Source organism: Heptranchias perlo, unplaced genomic scaffold (assembly GCF_035084215.1).
Source record: "Heptranchias perlo isolate sHepPer1 unplaced genomic scaffold, sHepPer1.hap1 HAP1_SCAFFOLD_63, whole genome shotgun sequence".
Taxonomy (NCBI): Eukaryota; Metazoa; Chordata; class Chondrichthyes; order Hexanchiformes; family Hexanchidae; genus Heptranchias; species Heptranchias perlo.
In genome coordinates, this window is record NW_027139655.1 from 2998908 (window position 1) to 3023797 (window position 24890).

At 48.6% G+C, this 24890-nt stretch overlaps 1 protein-coding gene across 7 annotated transcripts in view; it reads right to left on the reverse strand.

Moving 5' to 3' along the window:
- Positions 1 to 21449: 21449 nt before the first annotated feature.
- The window catches only part of LOC137317689 (NACHT, LRR and PYD domains-containing protein 3-like), a 75378-nt gene continuing 71937 nt past the window's right edge, over positions 21450 to 24890 (reverse strand). For all 7 annotated transcript variants that reach the window (XM_067980864.1, XM_067980860.1, XM_067980861.1 and 4 more), the window contains 4 exons: positions 24606 to 24776; positions 24282 to 24452; positions 23973 to 24140; positions 21450 to 23800 (listed from right to left, as the gene is read on the reverse strand). In XM_067980864.1, coding sequence (XP_067836965.1) covers positions 23713 to 23800; positions 23973 to 24140; positions 24282 to 24452; positions 24606 to 24776 — 598 coding nt within the window. In that variant the 3' untranslated portion in view covers positions 21450 to 23712. The remainder of the gene's footprint in view (positions 23801 to 23972; positions 24141 to 24281; positions 24453 to 24605; positions 24777 to 24890) is intronic.

Here is a 24890-nt window from a genome sequence, read left to right on the forward strand (position 1 = left end):
GCACAGACCAGGGATCAGGGCCTTTACCCAGTAAACTATCAGAGAATCAGCACAGGCCAGGGATCAGGACCTTTACCCAGTAAACTATCAGAGAATCAGCACAGACCAGGGATCAGGGCCTTTTCCCAGTAAACTATCAGAGAATCAGCACAGACCGGGGATCAGGGTCTTTTCCCAGTAAACTTTCAGAGAATCAGCACAGACCAGGCATCAGGGTCTTCTCCCAGTAAACTATCAATGAATCAGCACAGACCGGGAATCAGGGCCTTCAGCCAGTAAACTATCAGTGAATCAGCACAGACCAGGGATCAGGGCCTTTACCCAGTAAACTATCAGAGAATCAGCACAGACCGGGGATCAGGACCTTTCCCCAGTAAACTATCAGTGAATCAGCACAGACCAGGTATCAGGGCCTTTACCCAGTAAACTATCAGTGAATCAGCACAGACCAGGGATCAGGGCCTTTACCCCGTAAACTATCAGAGAATCAGCACAGACCAGGGATCAGGGCCTTTACCCAGGAAACAATCAGTGAATCAGCATAGAACAGGGATCAGGGCCTTTAGCCAGTAAACAATCAGTGAATCAGCATAGAACAGGGATCAGGGCCTTTCCCCAGTAAACTATCAGAGAATCAGCACAGACCGGGGATCAGGGCCTTTACCCAGTAAACTATCAGAGAATCAGCACAGACCAGGGATCAGGGCCTTTACCCAGTAAACTATCAGAGAATCAGCACAGACCAGGGATCAGGGCCTTTACCCAGTAAACTATCAGAGAATCAGCACAGACCAGGGATCAGGGCCTTTACCCAGTAAACTATCAGAGAATCAGCACAGACCAGGGATCAGGGCCTTTACCCAGTAAACTATCAGAGAATCAGCACAGACCAGGGATCAGGGCCTTTACCCAGTAAACTATCAGAGAATCAGCACAGACCAGGGATCAGGGCCTTTACCCAGTAAACGATCAGTGAATCAGCACAGACCAGGGATCAGGGCCTTTACCCAGGAAACAATCAGTGAATCAGCACAGACCAGGGATCAGGGTCTTTACCCAGTAAACTATCAGAGAATCAGCACAGACCAGGGATCAGGGCCTTTACCCTGTAAACTATCAGTGAATCAGCACAGACCGGGGATCAGGGCCTTTACCCAGTAAACTATCAGAGAATCAGCGCAGGCCGGGGTTCAGGGCCTTTACCCAGTAAACTATCAGTGAATCAGCACAGACCAGGGATCAGGGCCTTTTCCAGTGAACTATCAGGGAATCTGCACAGACCGGGGATCAGGGCCTTTACCCCGTAAACTATCAGAGAATCAGCACAGACCAGGGATCAGGGCCTTTACCCAGTAAACTATCAGTGAATCAGCACAGATCAGGGATCAGGGCCTTTACCCAGTTAACTATCAGTGAATCAGCACAGACCAGGGATCAGGGCCTTTATCCAGTAAACTATCAGAGAATCAGCACAGGCCAGGGATCAGGGCCTTTACCCAGTAAACTATCAGAGAATCAGCACAGACCGGGGATCAGGGCCTTTACCCAGTAAACTATCAGAGAATCAGCACAGACCAGGGATCAGGGCCTTTACCCAGTAAACTATCAGAGAATCAGCACAGACCAGGGATCAGGGCCTTTACCCAGTAAACTATCAGTGAATCAGCACAGACCAGGGATCAGTGCCTTTACCCAGTAAACTATCAGAGAATCAGCACAGACCAGGGATCAGGGCCTTTACCCAGTAAACGATCAGTGAATCAGCACAGACCAGGGATCAGGGCCTTTACCCAGTAAACTATCAGAGAATCAGCACAGACCAGGGATCAGGGCCTTTACCCAGTAAACTATCAGTGAATCAGCACAGACCGGGGATCAGGGCTTTTACCCAGTAAACTATCAGAGAATCAGCACAGACCAGGGATCAGGGCTTTTACCCACTAAACTATCAGTGAATCAGCACAGATCAGGGATCAGGGCCTTTACCCAGTAAACTATCAGTGAATCAGCACAGACCGGGGATCAGGGCCTTTACCCAGTAAACTATCAGTGAATCAGCACAGACCGGGAATCAGAGCCTTTACCCAGTAAACTATCAGTGAATCAGCACAGACCAGGGATCAGGGCCTTTACCCAGTAAACGATCAGTGAATCAGCACAGACCAGGGATCAGGGCCTTTACCCAGGAAACAATCAGTGAATCAGCACAGACCAGGGATCAGGGCCTTTACCCAGTAAACTATAAGTGAATCAGCACAGACCAGGGATCAGGGCCTTTACCCAGTAAACTATCAGATAATCAGCACAGACCAGGGATCAGGGCCTTTAGCCAGTAAACTATCAGTGAATCAGCACAGACCAGGGATTAGGGCCTTTCCCCAGTAAACTATCAGTGAATCAGCACAGCCCGGGAATCAGAGCATTGATCCAGTAAACTATCAGAGAATCAGCACAGACCAGGGATCAGGGCCTTTACCCAGTAAACTATCAGAGAATCAGCACAGACCGGGGATCAGGGCCTTTACCCAGTAAACTATCAGAGAATCAGCACAGACCAGGGATCAGGGCCTTTACCCAGTAAACTATCAGTGAATCAGCACAGACCGGGGATTAGGGCCTTTACCCAGTAAACTAACAGTGAATCAGCACAGACCAGGGATCAGGGCCTTTACCCAGTAAACTATCAGAGAATCAGCACAGACCAGGGATCAGGGCCTTTACCCAGTAAACTATCAGTGAATCAGCACAGACCAGGGATCAGGGCCTTTACCCAGTAAACTATCAGAGAATCAGCACAGACCAGGGATCAGGGCCTTTACCCAGTAAACAATCAGTGAATCAGCATAGAACAGGGATCAGGGCCTTTACCCAGTAAACTATCAGTGAATCAGCACAGACCAGGGATCAGGGTCTTTACCCAGTAAACTATCAGTGAATCAGCACAGACCAGGGATCAGGGCCTTTACCCAGTAAACTATCAGTGAATCAGCACAGACCAGGGATCAGGGCCTTTACCCAGTAAACTATCAGAGAATCAGCACAGACCGGGGATCAGGGCCTTTACCCAGTAAACTATCAGAGAATCAGCACAGACCAGGGATCAGGGCCTTTACCCAGTAAACAATCAGTGAATCAGCATAGAACAGGGATCAGGGCCTTTACCCAGTAAACTATCAGAGAATCAGCACAGACCAGGGATCAGGGCCTTTGCCCAGTAAACTATCAGTGAATCAGCACAGACCAGGGATCAGGGCCTTTACCCAGTAAACTATCAGAGAATCAGCACAGACCAGGGATCAGGGCCTTTACCCAGTAAACAATCAGTGAATCAGCATAGAACAGGGATCAGGGCCTTTACCCAGTAAACTATCAGAGAATCAGCACAGACCAGGGATCAGGGCCTTTACCCAGTAAACTATCAGTGAATCAGCACAGACCGGGGATCAGGGCCTTTACCCAGTAAACTATCAGTGAATCAGCACAGACCGGGGATCAGGGCCTTTACCCAGTAAACTATCAGAGAATCAGCACAGACCAGGGATCAGGCCCTTTGCCCAGTAAACTATCAGAGAATCAGCACAGACCAGGGATCAGGGCCTTTACCCAGTAAACTATCAGTGAATCAGCACAGACCAGGGATCAGGGCCTTTACCCAGTAAACTATCAGAGAATCAGCACAGACCAGGGATCAGGCCCTTTGCCCAGTAAACTATCAGAGAATCAGCACAGACCAGGGATCAGGCCCTTTGCCCAGTAAACTATCAGTGAATCAGCACTGACCAGGGATCAGGGCCTTTACCCAGTAAACTATCAGAGAATCAGCACAGACCGGGGATCAGGGTCTTTACCCAGTAAACTATCAGAGAATCAGCACAGACCAGGGATCAGGGCCTTTACCCAGTAAACTATCAGTGAATCAGCACAGACCGGGGATCAGGGCCTTTACCCAGTAAACTATCAGTGAATCAGCACAGACCAGGGATCAGGGCCTTTACCCAGGAAACAATCAGTGAATCAGCATAGAACAGGGATCAGGGCCTTTACCCAGTAAACTATCAGTGAATCAGCACAGACCGGGGATCAGGGCCTTTACCCAGTAAACTATCAGTGAATCAGCACAGACCGGGGATCAGGGCCTTTACCCAGTAAACTATCAGAGAATCAGCACAGACCAGGGATCAGGCCCTTTGCCCAGTAAACTATCAGAGAATCAGCACAGACCAGGGATCAGGCCCTTTGCCCAGTAAACTATCAGTGAATCAGCACAGACCAGGGATCTGGGCCTTTACCCAGTAAACTATCAGAGTATCAGCACAGACCAGGGATCAGGGCCTTTACCCAGTAAACTATCAGAGAATCTGCACAGACCAGGGATCAGGGCCTTCACCCAGAAAAGTATCAGTGAATCAGCACAGGCCAGGGATCAGCTTTCAGTGTTTAAACGCACTTCACTGTATTTCACTCCGTCGCCAACACTGTGAGGCCTCCCCTGGTCTATCAGCTTTCAGTGTTTATAAACACTTCACTGTATTTCACTCCGTCTCCAACACTGTGAGGCCTCCCCTGGTCTATCAGCTTTCAGTGTTTGGAAACACTTCACTGTATTTCACTCCGTCTCCAACACTGTGAGGCCTCCCCTGGTCTTTCAGCTTTCAGTGTTTAAAAACACTTCACTGTATTTCACTCCGTCTCCAACAATGTTTACAAACAAACCCAGGGGATGTTTGAACCCTGCAGCAAACACTGAGCAGCACAGACACGCAGCCAGACAGTGCGGCACCGGTCAGGGGAGAACCAAGCTGCTGATCTGTATTCGGGAAAGAGAGGGGGAGAGGGAGATCGAGAGCGGGGAGAGGGAGAGAGAGAGCGGGGAGATGGAGAGAGAGAGGGTGAGAAAGATAGAGGGTGAGAGAGAAATAGAGAGAGAGAGATAGAGAGGGAGAGGGAGAAATAGAGAGGGGGGGAGAGAGAGAGAGGGAGAGAGAGACAGGGAGAGAGAGAGGGAGAGAGAGGGAGAGGGAGAGAGGGAGAGGGATAGAGAGAGAGGGAGAAACAGGGAGAGACAGAGAGAAGGGGGAGAGAGGGAGAGAGAGAGAGGGGTAGAGAGAGAGAGGGAGAGATAGAGGGGGAGAGGGAGGGAGAGAGGAAGAGTGATAGAGAGGGATAGAGAGAGAGAGAGAGGGAGAGATGGAGAGGGAGAGATAGAGAGGGAGAGAGGGGAGAGAGGGAGAGATAGAGAGGGAGAGAGGGGAGAGAGGGAGAGATAGAGAGGGGAGAGAGGTAGAGAGGGGAGAGAGGGGGAAAGAGAGTGAGAGGGGTGGAGAGGGAGCGAGGGGGGGAGAGAGGGGGAGAGAGAGAGAGCGAGAGAGGGGGAGAGAGAGTGAGCGAGAGGGGGAGAGAGAGAGAGAGAGAGAGAGGGGGAGAGAGGGGGAGAGAGAGAGGGGGATAGAGGGGGGAGAGGGAGCGAGGGGGAGAGAGAGCGAGAGAGGGGGAGAGAGAGAGAGCGAGAGTTGGAGAGAGAGAGAGAGAGGGTGAGAGAGCGGGGAGAGAGAGAGAGAGGGTGAGAGATAGGGGAGAGAGGGGTGGAGAGAGGCGTGGAGAGAGGGATAGAGATGGGTGGAGAGAGGGGGAGAGAGAGGGGGAGAGGGAGAGAGAGAGAGAGGGAGAGAGGCAGAGAGAGAGAGAGTGGGGCAGAGGGGGAGGGGGAGAGGGAGAGAGAGGGGGAGTGGGAGAGAGAGAGCTGGGGAGAGAGGGAGAGGGAGAGGGATAGAAGGGGAGAGGGAGGGAGAGGGAGTGATGGAGAGGGAACGAGAGAGGGGGGAGAGGGAGTGAGAGAGAGAGGGGAGAGGGGGAGAGAGGGAGAGAGAGGGAGGGGGAGAGGGAGTGGGATAGAGAGGGAGGGGAGAGAGGGAGACGGAGATAGAGGGAGAGGGAGAATGGGAGAGGGAGAGAGAGAGGGTGAGAGAGACAGAGGGTGAGAAAGATAGAGGGTGAGAGAGAGAGACAGAGGGGAGAGGGAGAGAGAGGGAGAGGGAGAGAAAGAGAGTGGGTGAGAGATAGAGAGGATGAGAGAGAGAGATGGGGGAGAGCGATGGAGAGAGGGAGGGAGGGGGGAGAGAGAGAGGGGAGTGAGGGAGAGATTGAGAGGGGAGAGAGAGAGAGAGAGGGGGAGGGAGAGAGGGGGAGAGGGAGCGAGGGGGGGAGAGAGAGAGAGAGCGAGAGAGGGGGAGAGAGAGTGAGAGAGCGAGAGAGGGGGAGAGCAAGAGAGGGGGAGAGAGAGAGAGCGAGAGTGGGGGGAGAGAGAGAGAGGGGAGAGAGAGGGAGAGAGATGGGTGGAGAGAGGGGGAGAGGGGGAGAGGCAGAGAGAAAGAGTGGGGGAGAGGGAGAGGGGGGAGTGGGAGAGAGAGAGAGGGAGAGGGAGAGGGATAGAAGGGGAGAGGGAGGGAGAGGGAGTGAGGGAGAGGGAACGAGAGAGGGGGAGAGGGACAGAGAGAGAGAGAGGGGGAGAGGGAGTGAGAGAGAGAGGGGAGAGGGGGAGAGAGGGAGTGGGAGAGAGAGGGAGGGGGGAGGGAGAGGGAGAGAGAGGGAGGGGGAGAGGGAGGGAAGAGGGAGAGAGAGAGGGAGAGGAGGGAGAGAGGGAGACGGAGAGAGAGGGAGAGGGAGAATGGGAGAGGGAGAGAGAGAGAGGGGGGAGAGGGTGAGAGAGAGAGAGGGGGTGAGAGAGAGAGAGAGAGAGAGGGGAGAGGGAGAGAGAGGGAGAGGGAGAGAAAGAGAGTGGGGGAGAGGGAGAGAGAGAGGGTGAGAGAGGGAGAGGGAGAGAGGGGGAGAGGGAGAGGAAGAGAGAGGGTGAGAGAGAGAGACGAGGGAGAGAGGGAAGAGAGAGAGAGAGAGAGGGGGAGAGGGAGGGAGAGAGAGAGGGGGGAGACGGAGAGAGAGAGGGGGAGAAAGATAGAGGGTGAGAGAGAGAGTGGGAAGAGGTGGAGAGGGAGCGAGAGAGGGGGAGAGGGAGAGAGAGAGGGGAGGAGAGAGAGAGTGTGAGAGAGATCGAGAGCGAGAGGGGGAGAGATGTAGAAAGGGAAAGGGAGAGAAAGAGAGAGGGTGAGAGAGAGAGAGGGGGAGAGGGAGAGAGAGGGAGAGAGAGAGAGGGGCACAGGAAGAGAGAGAGGGGCGGAGAGGGAGAGCGGGGTAAGAGGGAGAGGGAGAGCGAGGGATAGGGAGCGAGAAGGGGGGAGAGGGAGAGAGAGAGGGTGAGAAAGATAGAGGGTGAGAGAGAGAGAGAGGGGAGAGGGAGGGGGAGAGGAATAGAGAGGGGAGAGGGATTGGTAGAGGGAGGGAGAGAGTGGGAGGGAGGGAGAGGGAGAGAGAGAGGGAGGGAGGGAGAGAGGGGGAGAGGGAGAGGGGGTGAGAGGGAGAGGGAGAGACAGGGATAGGGGTGAGAGGCAGAGAGTGAGAGAGATAGGGAGAGGGTGGAGAGAGAGAGACGAAGAGGGTGGAGAGGGAGAGGGTGGAGAGAGAGAGGGAGAGAGTGAGAGAGGGAGAGGGAGGGAGGGAGTTCTGGGCTCTTGCTGTGCCTTTTTAATCCCTTGCTTTTGTATTTTAATCAATTCCCTCTCTCTCTCTCTCCCCTCAGGAGTCTTTTTGATGAAATGCTGCAAGGAGATGATCCAGAAAGAGACATTTTGTGAGGAGGAGGAGGAGTGGGAGAAATCCTGGGACAAGAATCGTTCTCTCCGCTGGGGACTGACTGACTGAGACCTTCACCACAGCCTGGACCCGATGGGGAGCACGTGAGTAATGTCTGGGTTACTCTGGGCTCACTGGGTGCACACTGGATTCACTGGGACATTCAGGGGACACTGGTGGGGGGATCACTGGGACATTCAGGGGACACTGGGGGGATCACTGGGACATTGATGTGGTAATTCTTGTTGTTGAGGTGGTGGTGTGAACATCAAGACCACCACTCTGGCATCACTCTGGGCTGACTGGGTGCACCCTGGCATCATTCTGGGTTCACTGCGGGATCACTGGGGACACTCTGTTGGCCACTTGCTGCCAACTGAGCAAGATGGCAGCGGCACAGCCGCCTTTTTTCCAAAAGGTGTCCGTCCCCTAATATCACCCAGTCATTTCTAGGCTGCAATCCTCAACCTGCCCTTCAACTGTCCTCGTCTCAGAGACCCACAATTCATATTTTAACTGGGAAACTGCAGGAACAGAGTGAAACGGGTCTGCTTGTGTCCCTGGATTCAGTGCAAACTGCGGAGACATCTGTCTAAATTATAAATGAAACACCAGGAGTGAACATGGTCAATTTTGTCATAAAAACTGTAAATGAAGCCGTTTATTATTGTTGGATCAGTCCTGTATGAGATCAGATTTAAACTTTATTCCTGAGAGAGGTCTGATTAAGTAATATCGTGGACTTTGAGATGTTTGTGTTTTATTCACCACATTATTTACAGCGGAGTCAAAGCTGCTGATATAATGTGTTTGTTAAACTGACTGTAACTAATAGCAATGGTCAGGAGTATAACCGTGTCAGTGGAGACTTATCCCCTGTATAAATCAGGGCTTGTTGGAATGGATCAGCTCAGAGTGCCTGCTGGAGCTGTGGTTTCCAGGGTAACAGAAATCAGTGCTTCTCACAGAAATGGGACATTCAGTCATCCATCAGATAGAACGTATTTATTATCCAGTTCTTGCAGCAATTGGAGTTCCGGGTAAGCCGTTATTTCATCTGTTAATGGTGTAAATCGGTGTTAACTCTGCTGCTGTATTGGAAAATTGTTTTTTTTTCCCCCTGCATATTTTACACAGTCACTTGTTCTGTTGTTTTGATTGAATGATGGAATGTGTTAAGTCTCTGCTCTTTCGGTATTGAGGCGCTGCATTATATCTGTCATGAATTTGTCTATCCAACCCTGGCATTGTCACTGCATTATTCTCTGTGCTGAATGTAATGGGCTAAGAGTTGGGATCAGACCATCAGGAGATGATAACAGTTTCTTGTTGTGGAACTAACCTGTCCTGGAATATGTTTTCATCAATGTGTTTTCAGTGATTGATAATGAGACAGCTCACGGTCTCAGTGTTACAAGGAGGCAGCGGAATGTCCTCCCTCCCCAATAACATGCTTCAGTTTAACTGGGATTTCAATGTATTTATTGGTGATCACTGTTATGAAATATTATTTCATTATGTGAGTATCTGAGGCCGCTTCAGATGTCTGGTTACTGAACTGAGTTTGCTGCTGACTCTTTCACATCTCCTTCTCTGCTTCACTGTGGATGAATTCACTGACTGTCACTGGGCTTCATTGTAAAATGAAATGTTTTGATGTTTTGTGGTCTCAATTTGCACTTTCCCTGTTGGAATCAGCAGTCCTTCTATGTACCTGTTATTTATCAGTATAATGTTGGCGTTTTGTAAATTGAACAATCCCGCCATCTATCCCCATACCCTATAATTACTGGAGAAGGAATCTCAATTATTGTGAGATCTGCCTGGGAGAGGGATTCGATTCTGTTTATTCCATGATTTGTAGATGAAGTGAACAGTGTAGGTGAACAGCTGGAGAATCGGATGATCTGTAGATACATTAAACTATTCCACAGAGGCTTCACTATTTAACAAACTAACACTGAGAATAGGATCGGTGAAACACGGGGCTGGGGAACAGAATACAGGCACAGGATGATAGGATTTAATCGGATATGAAAATGAACTTGAGAAAGAGAGTAGAGTGAATGATAGAGAGGGTGACTGAGGGGGAAAGCGAGAGGCTGTGGTGTGAATAATTCATCAGAATGAACTGCTGAAACTTCCAGTACAATTAAATATAGAAAATGTGATTTGAAGCTGTTATTATGATGTGGTCAGATTGGGTGAGTTTTTATTGTGGGACTCGCTCCTCATGTTTATATCCCTGTCAGGTCCTCAGTCTGTTTTTGTGAATGTTCCTTGCTTTCCAACCTAACACTAAACATAATTAAAGATTTACTTCAAAAAAAGAATCAGAAATTTCTTGATTGTAATCAATTATTCGGAAACTGTATTTTTCAAGCTCGGATCAGTTCAATAACAACGTGATTAATTTTATTAATACTTTTCATTTTAAGTTTCATTGAATTTGCAAATTAAATTTATTAAACACATTTTGTACCAAACACAGGTTCCCTGACACCAATAACTACCGAAATGAACTGTTAAATGTAATAGTTGGATTGTGTACAGTCTCTCCCTGTGAATCCCAGCCTCTGCTCACACTGCAATGAATCCTCTGTCTCGTCGGTTCCTTCAGTTTGTCCGTTCTCCCAAACCATCTACTCCTGACTCCTCTCCAGCTCCGACACGTTCATGTACACTACTCTTTTCATTGACTCCCTCCCAATCTCACTCACTGTCGACTCTCTTAACCCAGAGCAACACACAAGCTGCACCTCCCCCTGTCCCCCACCTTCCGACACTTCCCTCTCTTTCCCATCCGTCTGGAGCCCAAACCCGGCTTTAATCCGCTGGATTCCCGGTGTGTAAAACCCCTTCTCCCTTCCCCACCGACACTGCGCCCTCACTCAGCCCTTCCAGTGGATCCGGTGCTCACTTTATTCACTTTCTGTATCCATTTCCCAATTCATTATTGATCATTGTGTTTAAAAATACCTCTCTGCCCGAAAGCGCTGCCCAGGTCAATCAATCACTTTCCACCCTTCGATGCAGCAACAAAGCTGGAAATTTCACCCCAGATCCTCTCAAACTGCTGCTTTGTCTCCAGGTCTGAGCAGTAATTTCTCTGCTTCCTTTTCTCTTACAGTTAACTTGGTGGCGATTGTGATCCTGTCCCGAGGAAAGTGCGGTCTCTCCAAATGTATCAGTGTCGACCTGGTGGGAATGGCAGTGGCCGATCTCATGGTGGTTATCATTCGTGTCATATTGGTGGTAATTAATGAGATGTATAGACCGTGGCCATTCCTGGACATTACTCCTGTGTGTAGTTCTATTATCGTTTTGAGTGGTGCAGCCATCGTGGTTTCTGTCTGGTTCACAGTCGCTTTCACCTTTGATCGATTTGTGGCCATTTGTTGTGAGAAGCTGAAAACTAAATATTGCACAGAGAGAACGGCGGCTGTGGTTCTGGGAACAGTGAGTGTGCTGGGCTGTTTGGTGAATGTCCCCTGGTACTTTACATTTGGACCTTACTATATAATTGATAATGTTCCCTGGTTTTGTGGGGTTAAACCGAGCTTCCGTACTTCCCTCGCATGGGCCGCATTTGACATGTTTCACCTCATTTTAACCCCTTTTATCCCGTTCTGTCTGATTTTGCTGCTCAATGTTCTGACGGTCAGGTGTATTTTCGTGTCCAGTCGAGTCCGCAGGGGACTCCGGGGCCGCAGCAATGGAGAGAATCAGAGTGATCCCGAGATGGAGAACCGAAAGAAATCCATCATTTTACTCTTCAGTATATCGGGCAGTTTTATACTGTTGTGGCTGACATGGGTTGTATTTTACATTTATGTGCGAATTGCAGACATTCGGTATTTTTACTCCTTCACTGACCCAGTTTTTCTCACAGATCACACAGCAAAGATGCTGCAGCTCCTCAGTTCCTGCACAAACACGTGTATTTATGTCCTGACCCAGACTAAATTCAGAGAGGAGCTGAAGAACGCGGTGAAATACCCACTCAATCTAATTGTTAAATTAGTGAAATCATAGAAAGAGCTGAAGGGTTTCAAGCACTCGAACTAAATGCCATTTCATTCTCCATCCCCTACACTTCCCAGGGGACGGAAAGTACATTTTATATTAGCAGTACGGAGTCCTGAAATTATCTTAAATCAGATTCTGAGATGACATTTTATTGATAATCTGACCTATTGAGGCGGGATTTGCTTTGCAGACAACACGTGAATTGTTGTTCAAAATGACGGCACTAAAGAGCTCAGCTGGACTTTAATTAACTGACCGCAAGACAAAATGGGCAATGTTGGAAATCAAACTCACTTCTGTGGACCTGATCAGGATGTGTGTAATTCACATAAATGGTGTGAGAGAGGGAGAGAGGAAGGGAGAGAGGGAGGGAGACAGAGACAGAGAGAGAGAGGGGAGGGGGAGAACGGGAGACAGAGAGAGTGTGAGAAAGAGGGAGAGAAAGGGCGAGGCAATTAGAGACAGTGACAGAGAGAGGGAGACAGAGAGAATGAGAGAGGGAGAGTCAGAGACAAAGAGAGCGTTGGAGAGAGACAGAGAAAGAGAGACAGAGAGAGAGAGACAAAGGGGAAGAGAGAGGGAAAGGGCGAGAGAGGGAGAGAGAGTGGGAGAGAGAGAGGGAGAGAAAGAAGGAGAGGCAGAGAGACAGAGAGTGAGATATAGAGAGAGGGAAGCGAGGAACAAAGAGAGAGAGAGTGACAGAGAGAGTGACGGAGAGAGTGACGGAGAGAGTGGCACAGAGAGAGGCCGAGAGAGAGACCAGGAGAAAGACAAAGAGAGAGGCAGGGAGAGAGAGACACAGAGAGAGTGAGAGACAGAGAGGGCAGAGAGAGGGAGAGAAAGAGATAGATAGAGAGGCAGAGGGAGAGAGATGAGAGACAGAGAGAGGGACAGACAGAGAAAACAAGGACAAAATAAATGTACCAATTATGTACCAGAAATAGAGGGGCAGAGACAGAGTTACTCAGAGACGGAGAGAAATGAAGAGTAAGTTATTAAGACAGAGAGAAACATAAAGAGAGAAAGGAAGCATACATATATATATAATGAGAGAGAGAGACACTGCCAAATAATTACAAAGTGAGAGGAGAGGAGAGGTAAATAGACAGAAGAAATCAATTCAAAGTCACGAGACACTGAGAGAGAGTCAGAGCAGGAGGGTGTCAGACATAAAACGACAAGGAGAAAGAGAAAAAGAGGAACAGAAAGCAGGGAGGAAATAGAAAACAGGAGAGATGAGGAGAAATACAAATATTAAAACAGAGACTGAGAGAGATGGAATGAAATACAGAAACAGATGCAAATAAGAGTTCGAGAAGTCAAATAGAAACAGAGAGAAAGAAGTAGACAGAAGTAAAGCTCGAGAGAGTGAGAAGCAAAGAGAATGAAATAAAGACAGATGGAAATGGAAGGAGGGAGAGACAGATGGAAAGAAGCAAAAGGGAAAAGTAGATCCACAGAGAGAAACAAAGAGAGAGGTGATGCCAGGAGGCTGCACAATAAAGTCACTCAGCCTTGTGTACCTGACCCTGACCATTACTCACTGCAGGAGTTTCCCAGCTGCTCTGTGTAGTAAACATTCATCTGAAAAACGAAAGCCTGAGACTAAATCGGCTTCAGCATGTCTGAAGGAAAAGAACGATTAAAAGGAGGAAGGGCTGTTGGAAGGACTGTTAATGACACGTTGTGAAAGACCACACAGCAGAGGATAGATCACCATAGCAATAAGAACGATTCCAGGAGGGCTGGAGATGGTTTGAACTCCTGCCAGCTTGACTTGGTTACGTTGTGGACACTGAGAGAAAACAAGTGAAATGTCAATCAATCATGGGTTGTATTTGTAGGAACCTATTTTTGAAAAGGTACTGTCCTCGAGGTGTGGTTCTATGTTACAAAGAAGCTGGGCAGAAGTTGAGTGGGGAGAGACACAGATCCACCACTGCTGCTCCAACCTCACCTTTCACTTCCTGACAGCACCACCTCACCTGGAATCTTCCTGACTGCTCGCTACCTCCCATCTTGATGCCTCGATGCAGGTTTACAGATTGCCTGTGAAGCAGATGACCTGGATGCCAGAGTAAGACAGGCTACACTACAACTGTATCCATCAAAACGCCTGGAATCTTCCAGGCAAGATTGAGTCTACCACAAGGATATAACTTTCGTTATCAGCTTAGTCGAAGACACACATTGGATTTCCAAACGGTTCTGCATTTTGGGAATTCAGACTATGTTGTTTTATTGGTGTTAAAGCAATTCTAAATCGGGTATAATCCCCAGATGTTGATTAAATTCTCATGTAAATTTTTCTAGTGTATTCAGAATAATAAATGATTGTTTTGTTCATAAAGCCATGGTTTGTGCCTGAAGTTTCTTCAGGATAAAGAGCCCATTATTTAAACATAAATTTTAACCTTTTGGAGATAAAAAGTCATTGCCCCAAATTAAAGTGTAAAATCACTTTGCACCTTTTTGCTCCTCCATCTGTACCATGTGTAACTTTCCCAGTGAGCTGCTGGATTCTGTAATAAATCACAATGTACTCTTACCCCTTCTGCTGTGTTACTAAACTGGACAGGGTCCCTCAGCACTCTCCTGATCTGTTACTGTTACAAATACTGTTATTGTTTCAGATTAAAGAAAAATATGAATAATGGAGAAATGAACCAAATCCTAGATCAGAACTACATTCAGATTGATTCCAATTTTACTCTGATTTATTTGATAGAAGCTAGAATTGCAAACACTACACAAAATGATTCATTTGACCTTTCCTCCGAATGTCTGGTCTCTCTGTCTCCAGAAGCATTCCGCCCAAATATTCAAATGTTAATCCATTTTTTTGCAGATGTTCACATTTTGTCCTTGATTTCCTCACTGCTCCGTTGTCTTTGTGTTAAACACCAGCTAGTGCCAGTCTCACTCCGTTTGTATCTTTAACTATAGTTCAACAGTGATTTAACAGGAACAGCGAATGAACCCTCTCCGTGTCTCACACCACAATAAGCTTCATCTTGCCCCTCAGTAAGATGGCTGCCTTATTGGTGGCTGTTAGGATTCAAGATCAAAGCGTCCATTTTGTTTCAGCTTCATGGCGGCCAATTTGTTCAATATGACCATCTTGTCCCCCAGTAATTTGGCCGCCTTGTCCCCCAGTAATTTGGCCGCCTTGCCCCTCAGTTAAATGGCCGCCTTGCCCCTCAGTTAAATGATCGCCTTGCCCCTCAGTTAATTGGCCGACTTGCCCCTCAGTTAAATGGCCGCCTTGCCCCTCAGTTAAATGGCCGCCTTGCCCCTCAGTTAAATTGCCGCCTTGCCCCTCATTTAAATGTCCGCCTTGCCCCTAAGTTAAATGGCAGTCTTGCCCCTCAGTTAAATGGTCGCCTTGCCCCTCATTTAAATGGCCGCCTTGCCCCTCAGTTAAATGGCCGCCTTGCCCCTCAGTTAAATGGCCGCCTTGCCCCTCAGTTGAATGGCCGCCATGCCCCTCAATTAAATGGCCGCATTGCCCCTCAGTAAGATGACTGCCTTACTGGTTGTAAACAATTTTACCACACCAAGTTATAGTCCAGCAATTTTATTTTAAATTCACAAGCTTTCGGAGGCTTCCTCCTTCGTCAGGTTTCACATCGTTCACCTGACGAAGGAGGAAGCCTCCGAAAGCTTGTGAATTTAAAATAAAATTGCTGGACTATAACTTGGTGTTGTAAAATTGTTTACAATTGTCAACCCCAGTCCATCACCGGCATCTCCACATCATGCCTTACTGGTGTCCATTTTGTTTCAGCTTCATGACATTGAAGTTGTTCTTCACAGATTTAAGGTTTCATGGTAAATATGGCACAAGAGGAGGCCTTTCGCCCCACTGTGCCTGTGCCAGCTCTTTGAAAGGGCTGTCGAATTCGTCCCATTTCCCCCTTTGCTCTTTCCCCACATCCTTTATGGAGGCTTTATAATAGTAGTTGTATTATGCAAATACATATATATGTAATAATGCAAATTTATGTTGTAGTAGTTATAGAATCATAGAATCATAGAAGTTACAACATGGAAACAGGCCCTTCGGCCCAACATGTCCATGTCGCCCAGTTTATACCACTAAGCTAGTCCCAATTGCCTGCACTTGGCCCATATCCCTCTATACCCATCTTACCCATGTAACTGTCCAAATGCTTTTTAAAAGACAAAATGTACACACCTCTACTACTGCCTCTGGCAGCTCGTTCCAGACACTCACCACCCTTTGAGTGAAAACATTTCCCCTCTGGACCCTTTTGTATCTCTCCCCTCTCACCTTAAAGTTGCTGTAAGATATACAAGTTGTCGATAAAGATTGTCTCTCAATCTTTTACTACTTAGATTCTTCTCCTTTATAAACTGGGCTTTGTTTCTGTGTCAATGAATGTTGCTGAGAGATTGTCCCTGTAACTGAGTGAGGGATCATGCTGTTTGTTAGGTTTTTTAAAAAACGTTTTGCTTTGGCTGTTTTAAATGTCATGAATTTGTTTGAACTCTTTGGCTGATTGGAAAAAGCCACAAACTGTAAGTTGACCACAAACTACAGACTTTCTCTCCACAAGGGCACTGACTGAGGCCTATAACACAGGCTGCACCCAATTAGACTCACGCGACTTTTGTCTGGGTCACTGTGGGATCACTGGGTGCACTGTGGATCATTGGGACACTGTGCATGACTGGAGCAATATCACGAATGCACTGTGGTATCAGTGGGTCACTCTGCAATCACTGTGGGATCACTGGGTGCACTTTAGATCACTGGGACACTGTGGATCAATGGGGCACTATCACTGGGTGCACTGTCGGATCACTTGGTCACTGTGGGAACACTGTGGGATATTTAATTACCCAGATGGGCCGAATGGCCTGTTTCTGTGCCGTGCTGTATTCTATGTGAAATATATATAAAGATATGTACGGGGTTAAATTCGATAACCCCCGAATCCGGGCGCGGGGGTCGATTAACCCCCACGTGATTAACCTGAACCCGGTCGTTGAGATGCAGACAGTCCGTGAGATTGGTGCTGCCTGGTGATGTTCCTGATTCCTGCGAGCAGTCAGGCCTGGCTGCGCTGTTGAGCGGCTTCTCACCAGCAGAGGGGGCCCTGATATTGCGTGAGTGGTTCGCACCTCTTAAAGGCAAACTGCACCTCTTAAAGGCAGGCTGCACCTCACAAAGTCAAACATTTGATTCAGATACAAACCTCCGGGGTCATTTCTTCTCGTACAGTTTTGATTGGCAGCTTCTTTTGAATTAAACAGAACATTGCTGAAAATGACTGGCTCCCAGTCACTGTTTTGAAGCCATTTATCAGCCTGTCTTTTTCAAACCGGTGAGTCTGTTTGGAATCTCTGAGAATGTTAATCAAGTCGACAGTTTCCATAGTCTGTGAGAAAAAGACAACAAAGAACCAGGATGTTTGAAAGTTCGGTCACAGTTTCGTAAGGTATTTGTGAATTATTTATTATTTTCTTTTCCAATAAGGATCTGGTTGATCTTTACAGTAAAACTGTTGCCTTACTGCTGCTATTCTGTTTATTCTCTTACTGTTTCATCAAATTGTTTGGCAGTTAAAGTCTAAAACAAGGTCCAGTGTAGTGTGAATCTGTCACCCTCTGAAGAGCAGGCACTATTAGGCACTGGATAGAACGAGTGGGCTGAGATAATCTGAAGGGTTTTCACTGTTCATTACCTGGAGCCCTTCAAATGTTACATTGATATCAGGACAAGTGGAAACACTGAGACATTGGGAGTGAAGCCTCACCTAACAGAGGAGCTGCTTTTCAAGCATTTAAATCAGCAAAATTTCACTTAATTAAACTAGACAAAAAGGCAAGTATCTCTGAACTGTCTCCACTATCTGAAAAACACAGGCATTTTACTGATCGGGGAATAATGATCTTGTTCAAACTGTAGGAAATAAAACTCAATTCTAATCTTTTTAAAATAACGATCTGATATAAAGCATTCTCCAAACAAACAAAAGCACGAAGCATTCCCAGGACATTGAGAGATTATGTGAGTGGGCAAAACTGTGGGAAATGGAGTTCAAATTGGGGAACTGTGCGGTCATCCACTTCGGATCGAAGAAAGATAGATCAGAGAGTTTTCTAAATGGTGAGGAGCTCGGAACTGTGGAGGAGCAGAGAGATTTAGGGGTCCAAGTACAGAAATCATTAAAAGCTAGTGGACAGTTGCAGAAATAATTAAAAAGGCTAATAGAATGTCGGCCTTTATTTCTCGAGGGCTGGAATATAAAGGGGCGGAAGTTATGTTCCTGCTGTACAGAGCTCTCGTTCGAGCCCATCTGGAGGACTGCATTCAGTTCTGGGCACTGACCCTCAGGAAGGATATATTGCCCTTGGAGGGGGTGCAGCTCAGATTCAACAGAATTTTAGCCGGGCTAAAAAGTTTATATTATGAGGACAGGCTGCATAGACAAGGCTAGTATTCCCCTTAATATGGAAGAATAAGGGGTGATCTAATTGAGGTGTTTAAGATGATTGAAGGAGTTGATAGGCTGGATAGAGAGAAACTACTTCCTCTGGTGGGGAATCCAGAACAAGGGGGCATAACCTTAAAATTAGAGTTGGGCCGTCCAGGGGTGATGTCAGGAAGCACTTATTCACACTAAGGGTAGTGGGAATCTGGAACTCTCTCTCCCAAAAGTCTGTTGAGGCTGGAGGGTCAATCTGAAATTTTAAAACGGAGATTGATAGATTTTTGTTAGGCAAGGGTATTAAGGATTCTGGAACCAAGGTGGGTGGATGGAATTAAGATACAGATCAGTCATGATCTAATTGAATGGCGGGACAGGCTCAAGGAGCTGAATGGTCCACTCCTGTTCTTATATAACAGGCTCGTGGGGCTGAATGACCTCCTCCTGTTCGTGTGTAACAGGGCCGAGGGGCTAAATGGCCTCGTCCTGTCCCAGTGTCATCGGCTTGAGGGACTGCATGACCTCCAGTTACTGTATAACAGTCTCGAAGGGCTGAAAAACCTCATCCTGTTCTTATCTAACAGGCTCGAGGGGTTGAATGACCTCCTCCTGTTACTGTGTAGCAGGTTCGAAGGGCTCAATGGCCTCCTGCTGTTCCTGTCTAATAGCCTTGAGGTGCTTGCCGCCATTATGTCCAAGATGGCCGCTGTACTTACAGCCATTTTGTCCTAGACGCCGCCATATTTTCCGCCATTCTGGGATCACTGTGGAGTGACTGGGTGCACTCTGGGATCCCTGCATGTGCTCTGCGATCACTTTGGGTTGACTGGGTTTACTCTGGGATCCCCGGGTGCACTCTGGTATCACTCTAGGGTGACTGGGTGCATTCTGGGATCACAGGGTGCTCTCTGGAATCACTCTGTGGGGAGACGAGGTGCACCCTACGATCCCTGAGTGCACCCTGAGATGTCTCTGGGGTGACTGGCTGCACTTTGGGATCCCTGTGTGCACTCTGGGATCACTGGGTGCGACTCTGGGTTAACATTGGGGTCACAGGGATATTGTGGGGTCACTGAGGTATCAATGGGGGCACTCTGTGCGGTAATTTTGACTCAGATGGCTGCCGTACTTGCCTCCACTTTGCCCTATATGGCCTCCGTACATGCCGCCATTTTGTCCAACATGTCTGCCTACTTGCCGCCATTTTGTCCGAGATGGCCGCCGTACAAGTTGTTTTTGTTGTAGTAGTAGTTGTTGTGATGTTTTAAATATAACGACAGCCACTTGGGATCTCTCCGGGATGAGTGGATGCACTCCGGGGCCAATTTGGGGTCACTGGTACATTCTGGGGTCACTTTGGGATCACTGGGGAAACTTTGCGCAGTACTTGCTGGCATTTGGTCCAAGATGGCCACCGTACTTGCTGCCATTTTGTCCAAGGTGCCGCCATGCTGGCCGTGTGTAAACATATATGTGTATAGTATAAATGTATTATAAATACAAATTGTTGTTGTTGCAGTAGTAGTAGTGGTGTTGGGCTAAATATAAAGACTGCCACTCTGGGATCGCTGGGTGCATGTAAGGGTCACTCTGGGGTGACTGGGTGCACTTCGGGATCCCTGGGTGCTCATTGGCATCACTCTTGGGTGACTGGGTGCACTCCGAGATCACTGGATGCACTCTGGGATTAATCTTTGTTGACTTGGTGCACCCTGGTTTCACTCGTTTCACTCAGGAATCACTCTGGTGTTACTGGGTGCACTCTGGGGTCACTGTGTGATCACTCAGCAATCTGTGCGCAGGACTTGCCTCTGTTTTGTACAAGATGGCCGTCGTACTTGTCGCCATTTTGTCCAAAATGCCAACATGCTGGCCGTTTGCAAATAGACATATACAGTATATATATTATAAATACAAGTTGTTGTTGTCGTAGTCGTTGTTGTGGTGGTGGTCTAAATATAAAGACTGCCACTCTGCGATCACTCTGAGGTGACTGCATGCAATCTGGGGTCACTGTGGTATCACTGGGGACACGCTGTGAGGCACTTTCCGCCATTTCGTCCCAGATGGCTGCCGTACTTGCCACCATTTTGTCCAATATGGACGCCGAACTTACCGCCATTTGCCCCAGATGTCGCCTTGCTGGCCGTCTGTTGTAGTTGTTCTGGTCGTGTTCTAAATATAAAAGCTGTCACTCTGTGATCACACTGTGGTGCCCATTGCCTCCCTGAGAGTGGAGCGGCCGAGGCCTCCACCAGAGGGGACCGACCGAGTCCTCCTCCACAGGCTGCAAACAAACAGGGCCCACGTGAGTTCGGTCTGTTTATTGCCCTGGGGTTTAATTTCCTCTCTGGGCCCTGGTTTTGGGGCCTCGGTTTAACATGTTCCTGTTCGATTGTGACCGTTGTGATTTAACCAGGTTAGAGCCTGGGGTTAAAGTAGCCCGGCCTGCAATGTTATACAAACACGTTAACCCAGAGTGAGACAAACAGGGGCCGAGAGGAGATTAATGTCGGAAACGTGAACCCCTGTCCGGGCTTCGAGGGTTTGTTATATTTTCAAAATGATGCTTGTGTTTCGGGGAGATGGGACAACTTTGAGGGGACAGAGCGACCATTTGAGGGGCTTTGATGGAGTAAATACGCAGAAACTGTTTCCAGTGGCAGGGGTCTCGGGAACCAGAGGACACAGATTCAAAATAATTGTCAAAAGAGCCAGAGGTGAGATGAGGAAGGATTACTTTTTATGCAGCGAGTTGTAATGATCTGCAATTCACTGCCTGAGAGGGAGGTGGAAGCAGATTCAATAGTAACTTTCAAAAGGGAATTAGATAATTCCTGGAAAAGGAAAACTGTTTTGGCTACGGGGAAAGATCAGGATAATTGGACTATTTGGTGAGCTTTTCAAAAGGGCCGACACCTGCACGATGGGCCGAATGGCTTCCTTTTGTGATGGATCATTCTGTGATTTTGCTGCGGGTTCACGTCAGCCATTTTGCGGCAGGTGCATGGCGGCCATTTTGTGTGCATGTCTGAATGCCATTTTGTGGGGTCTTTTGCTCACAGTCCGACTCACCATTTTGTGTAAACTTCATATCGAGTCTCCCAAGTCAGGCTCCTCCCCGCTCCACGCACCCACCCACACACGCAGGGTTCACTAGACCAAACAGTCACGTCTGCAGTGCCGTTTGGAGGAGGAGGGATGTAATTTCAAGGATCCTTTAGTCAATATTTTAAAACACTCACACCATTTAAAATAATAACGAGACCAGGCCTGAGCTGAAGTAAGTGGTGGAGTTTTATTGACACAGCACACAGACAACAACTTACATTTATATTGCACCTTTATAGTAGTAAAACGTCACAGGGCGCTTCAAAGAAGCGAATCATGTGACACCGAGCAACACAAGGAGGTAATCGGACAAGTGACCAAAAGCTTGGGGAAAGAGGTAGTTTTTAACAAGCGTCTTAAAGGCGGAGAGGTTCAGGGAGGGAATTCCAGAGATTGGGGCCGAGACAGCTAAAGGCACGGCCACCAATGATGGAGCAATGGCAATGGGGGATGTGCAAGAGGCCAGAATTGGAGGAACGCAGAGATTTTGGAGGGTTGCAGGGACACTTCTTACAGATACCGACTCCTCACTGGGAGCGATACACACTGTACAGAGGGACATTTTTACCTTGGGCACTTCCTGTCTGTACATTGACCCAGTGTCCCACTGCAGCCCAGTCTGAGCCCCATCCTGGGCCCTTCCTCTCTGTACATTGATCCAGTGTCCCACTGCAGCCCAGACTGAGCCCCATCCTGGGCCCTTCCTCTCTGTACATTGACCCAGTGTCTCACTGCAGCCCAGACTGAGCCCCATCCTGGGCCCTTCCTCTCTGTACATTGACCCATGTCCCACTACAGCCCATACTGAGCTCCACCCTGGGCCCTTCCTGTCTGCACATTGACCCAGTGTCCCACTACAGCCCATACTGAGCTCCACCCTGGGCCCTTCCTGTCTGTACATTGACCCAGTGTCCCACTGCAGCCCAGACTGAGCCCCACCCTGGGCCCTTCCTGTCTGTACATTGACCCAGTGTCCCACTGCAGCCCAGACTGAGCCCCACTCTGGGACCTTCCTGACTGTACATTGACCCAGTGTCCCACTGCAGCCCAGACTGAGCCCCACCCTGGGCCCTTCCTGTCTGTACATTGACCCAGTGTCCCACTGCAGCCCAGACTGAGCCCCATCCTGGGCCCTTCCTGTCTGTACATTGACCCAATGTCCCACTGCAGCCCAGACTGAGCCCCACCCTGGGCCCTTCCTGTCTTTACAATGACCCAGTGTCCCACTGCAGCCCAGACTGAGCCCCACCCTGGGCCCTTCCTGTCTGTACATTGACCCAGTGTCCCACTGCAGCCCAGACTGAGCCCCACCCTGGGCCCTTCCTGTCTGTACATTGACCCAGTGTCCCACTGCAGCCCAGACTGAGCCCCACTCTGGGCCCTTCCTGTCTGTACATTGACCCAGTGTCGCACTGCAGCCCAGACTGAGCCTCACCCTGGGCCCTTCCTGTCTGTCCATTGACCCAGTGTCCCACTGCAGCCCAGACTGAGCCCCACCCTGGACCCTTCCTGTCTGTCCATTGACCCAGTGTCCCACTGCAGCCCAGACTGAGCCCCACCCTGGGCCCTTCCTGTCTGTGCATTGACCCAGTGAGCCACTGCAGCCCAGACTGAGCCCTTCCTGTCTGTACATTGACCCAGTGTCCCACTGCAGCCCAGTCTGAGCCCCATCCTGGGCCCTTCCTCTCTGTACATTGATCCAGTGAGCCACTGCAGCCCAGACTGAGCCCCACCCTGGGCCCTTCCTGTCTGTACATTGACCCAGTGTCCCACTGCAGCCCAGACTGAGCCCCACCCTGGGCCCTTCCTGTCTGTACATTGACCCAGTGTCCCACTGCAGCCCAGACTGAGCCCCACCCTGGGCCCTTCCTGTCTGTACATTGACCCAGTGCCCCACTGCAGCCCAGACTGAGCCCCACCCTGGGCCCTTCCTCTCTGTACATTGACCCAGTGTCCCACTGCAGCCCAGACTGAGCTCCACCCTGGGCCCTTCCTGTCTGTACATTGACCCAGTGTCCCACTGCAGCCCAGACTGAGCCCCACCCTGGGCCCTTCCTGTCTGTACATTGACCCAGTGTCCCACTGCAGCCCAGACTGAGCCCCACCCTGGGCCCTTCCTGTCTGTACATTGACCCAGTGCCCCATTGGGGACCATCCAGCCCCGGATATCCGGCAGAATCAGCGCTGGGGGACCGGGTGACTGAGTCTCGTGACCCTGTCGCTGGGCCTCTGACGTCACAATGGGAGACGACGCTCGCTCAGCTCGAGCTGGAAACCGTTAAAGGGGCCGTTCGGATTTCAACCTGGAGCGCGGCCGGTTAAAGGGGAGGGATAGAGAATCGGCCAAAAATATTCATATAATGAGACCAGGAATAGTTATAAATTGAATTGTTCGTAAAATGAGACCAGGAATGGTTATAAATTGAAATGATCACACTTCCACTCTCAGTCCGGGTCTGAATTCCCGCAGCGACTTCAGCTGATTCGTTCCATTTGAACTGAACTGATTCCCCCCCAGCCTGAAACAGATTAAAGATTAAACAGGAAATAAACAGATTGAACAACAGTGTGAATAACAGGGAGACTGGGGTTAATATTTCAATAATAATTACAGACAATTATTACCCATAAAAGGGACTGAATCCCATTGATGTTTTATTTATTACATCAAACATTTACACAAACACTCACCCGATCCACTCCAGACTCCTGCGGGTCAGTATGAGGGAGCGGAGAGCGGGGACAGATCGGTCTGTGAAGGAGTTTGATCTCAAGGAGAGACCCGTCAGTGACCGGTTTGCACTGAGAGCGGAGACAAGATCATCGGTACAAGAATCTGTGAGACCGACATCATACAGACTGGGGATCAGAGAGAGAAATAACAGGAATCAGGGTAAATCCCCAGTGTTTATTTGAATTATCATTACTTATACTGACATTAATGTACCGTGTTAAACATCCAGTTATTATAAACACAATCTCACACAGTCTGATACTTACTGCAGTTCCCCTATTTTACAGTCTGGGTTCCTCAGAGCCGCAGACAGTAGTTTCACTCCTGAATCTCCCAGTTTATTATCACCCAGGTTCAGACCCATCAGTGACCGGTTTGTACTGACAGCAGAGGAGAGATCCTCGGTACAAGAATCTGTGAGATCGTTACTCCATAACCTGGAGATCAGAGAGAGAGAGACGAGCGGAGATAACAGGAATCAGAGTAAATTCCCAGTATTTATTTGTATTATTATTTCTTATACTGACATTAATGTACCGTGTTCGGCATCCAGTTATTATGAACACAATCTCGCACAATCTGATACTTACCGCAGTTCCTGTATTTTACAGTCCGGGTTCCTCAGAGCCACAGACAGTCGTTTCATTCCTGAATCTCCCAGTTTATTATAACCCAGGTCCAGAACCGTCAGTGACCGGTTTGTACTGAGAGCAGAGGAGAGATCCTCAGTACAAGAATCTGTGAGACCGTTATCCCATAACCTGGAGATCAGAGAGAGGAGAGAGACAGAGATAACAGGAATCAGAGTAAATTCCCAGTATTTATTTGTATTATTATTACTTATACTGACATTAATGTACCGTGTTCGACATCCA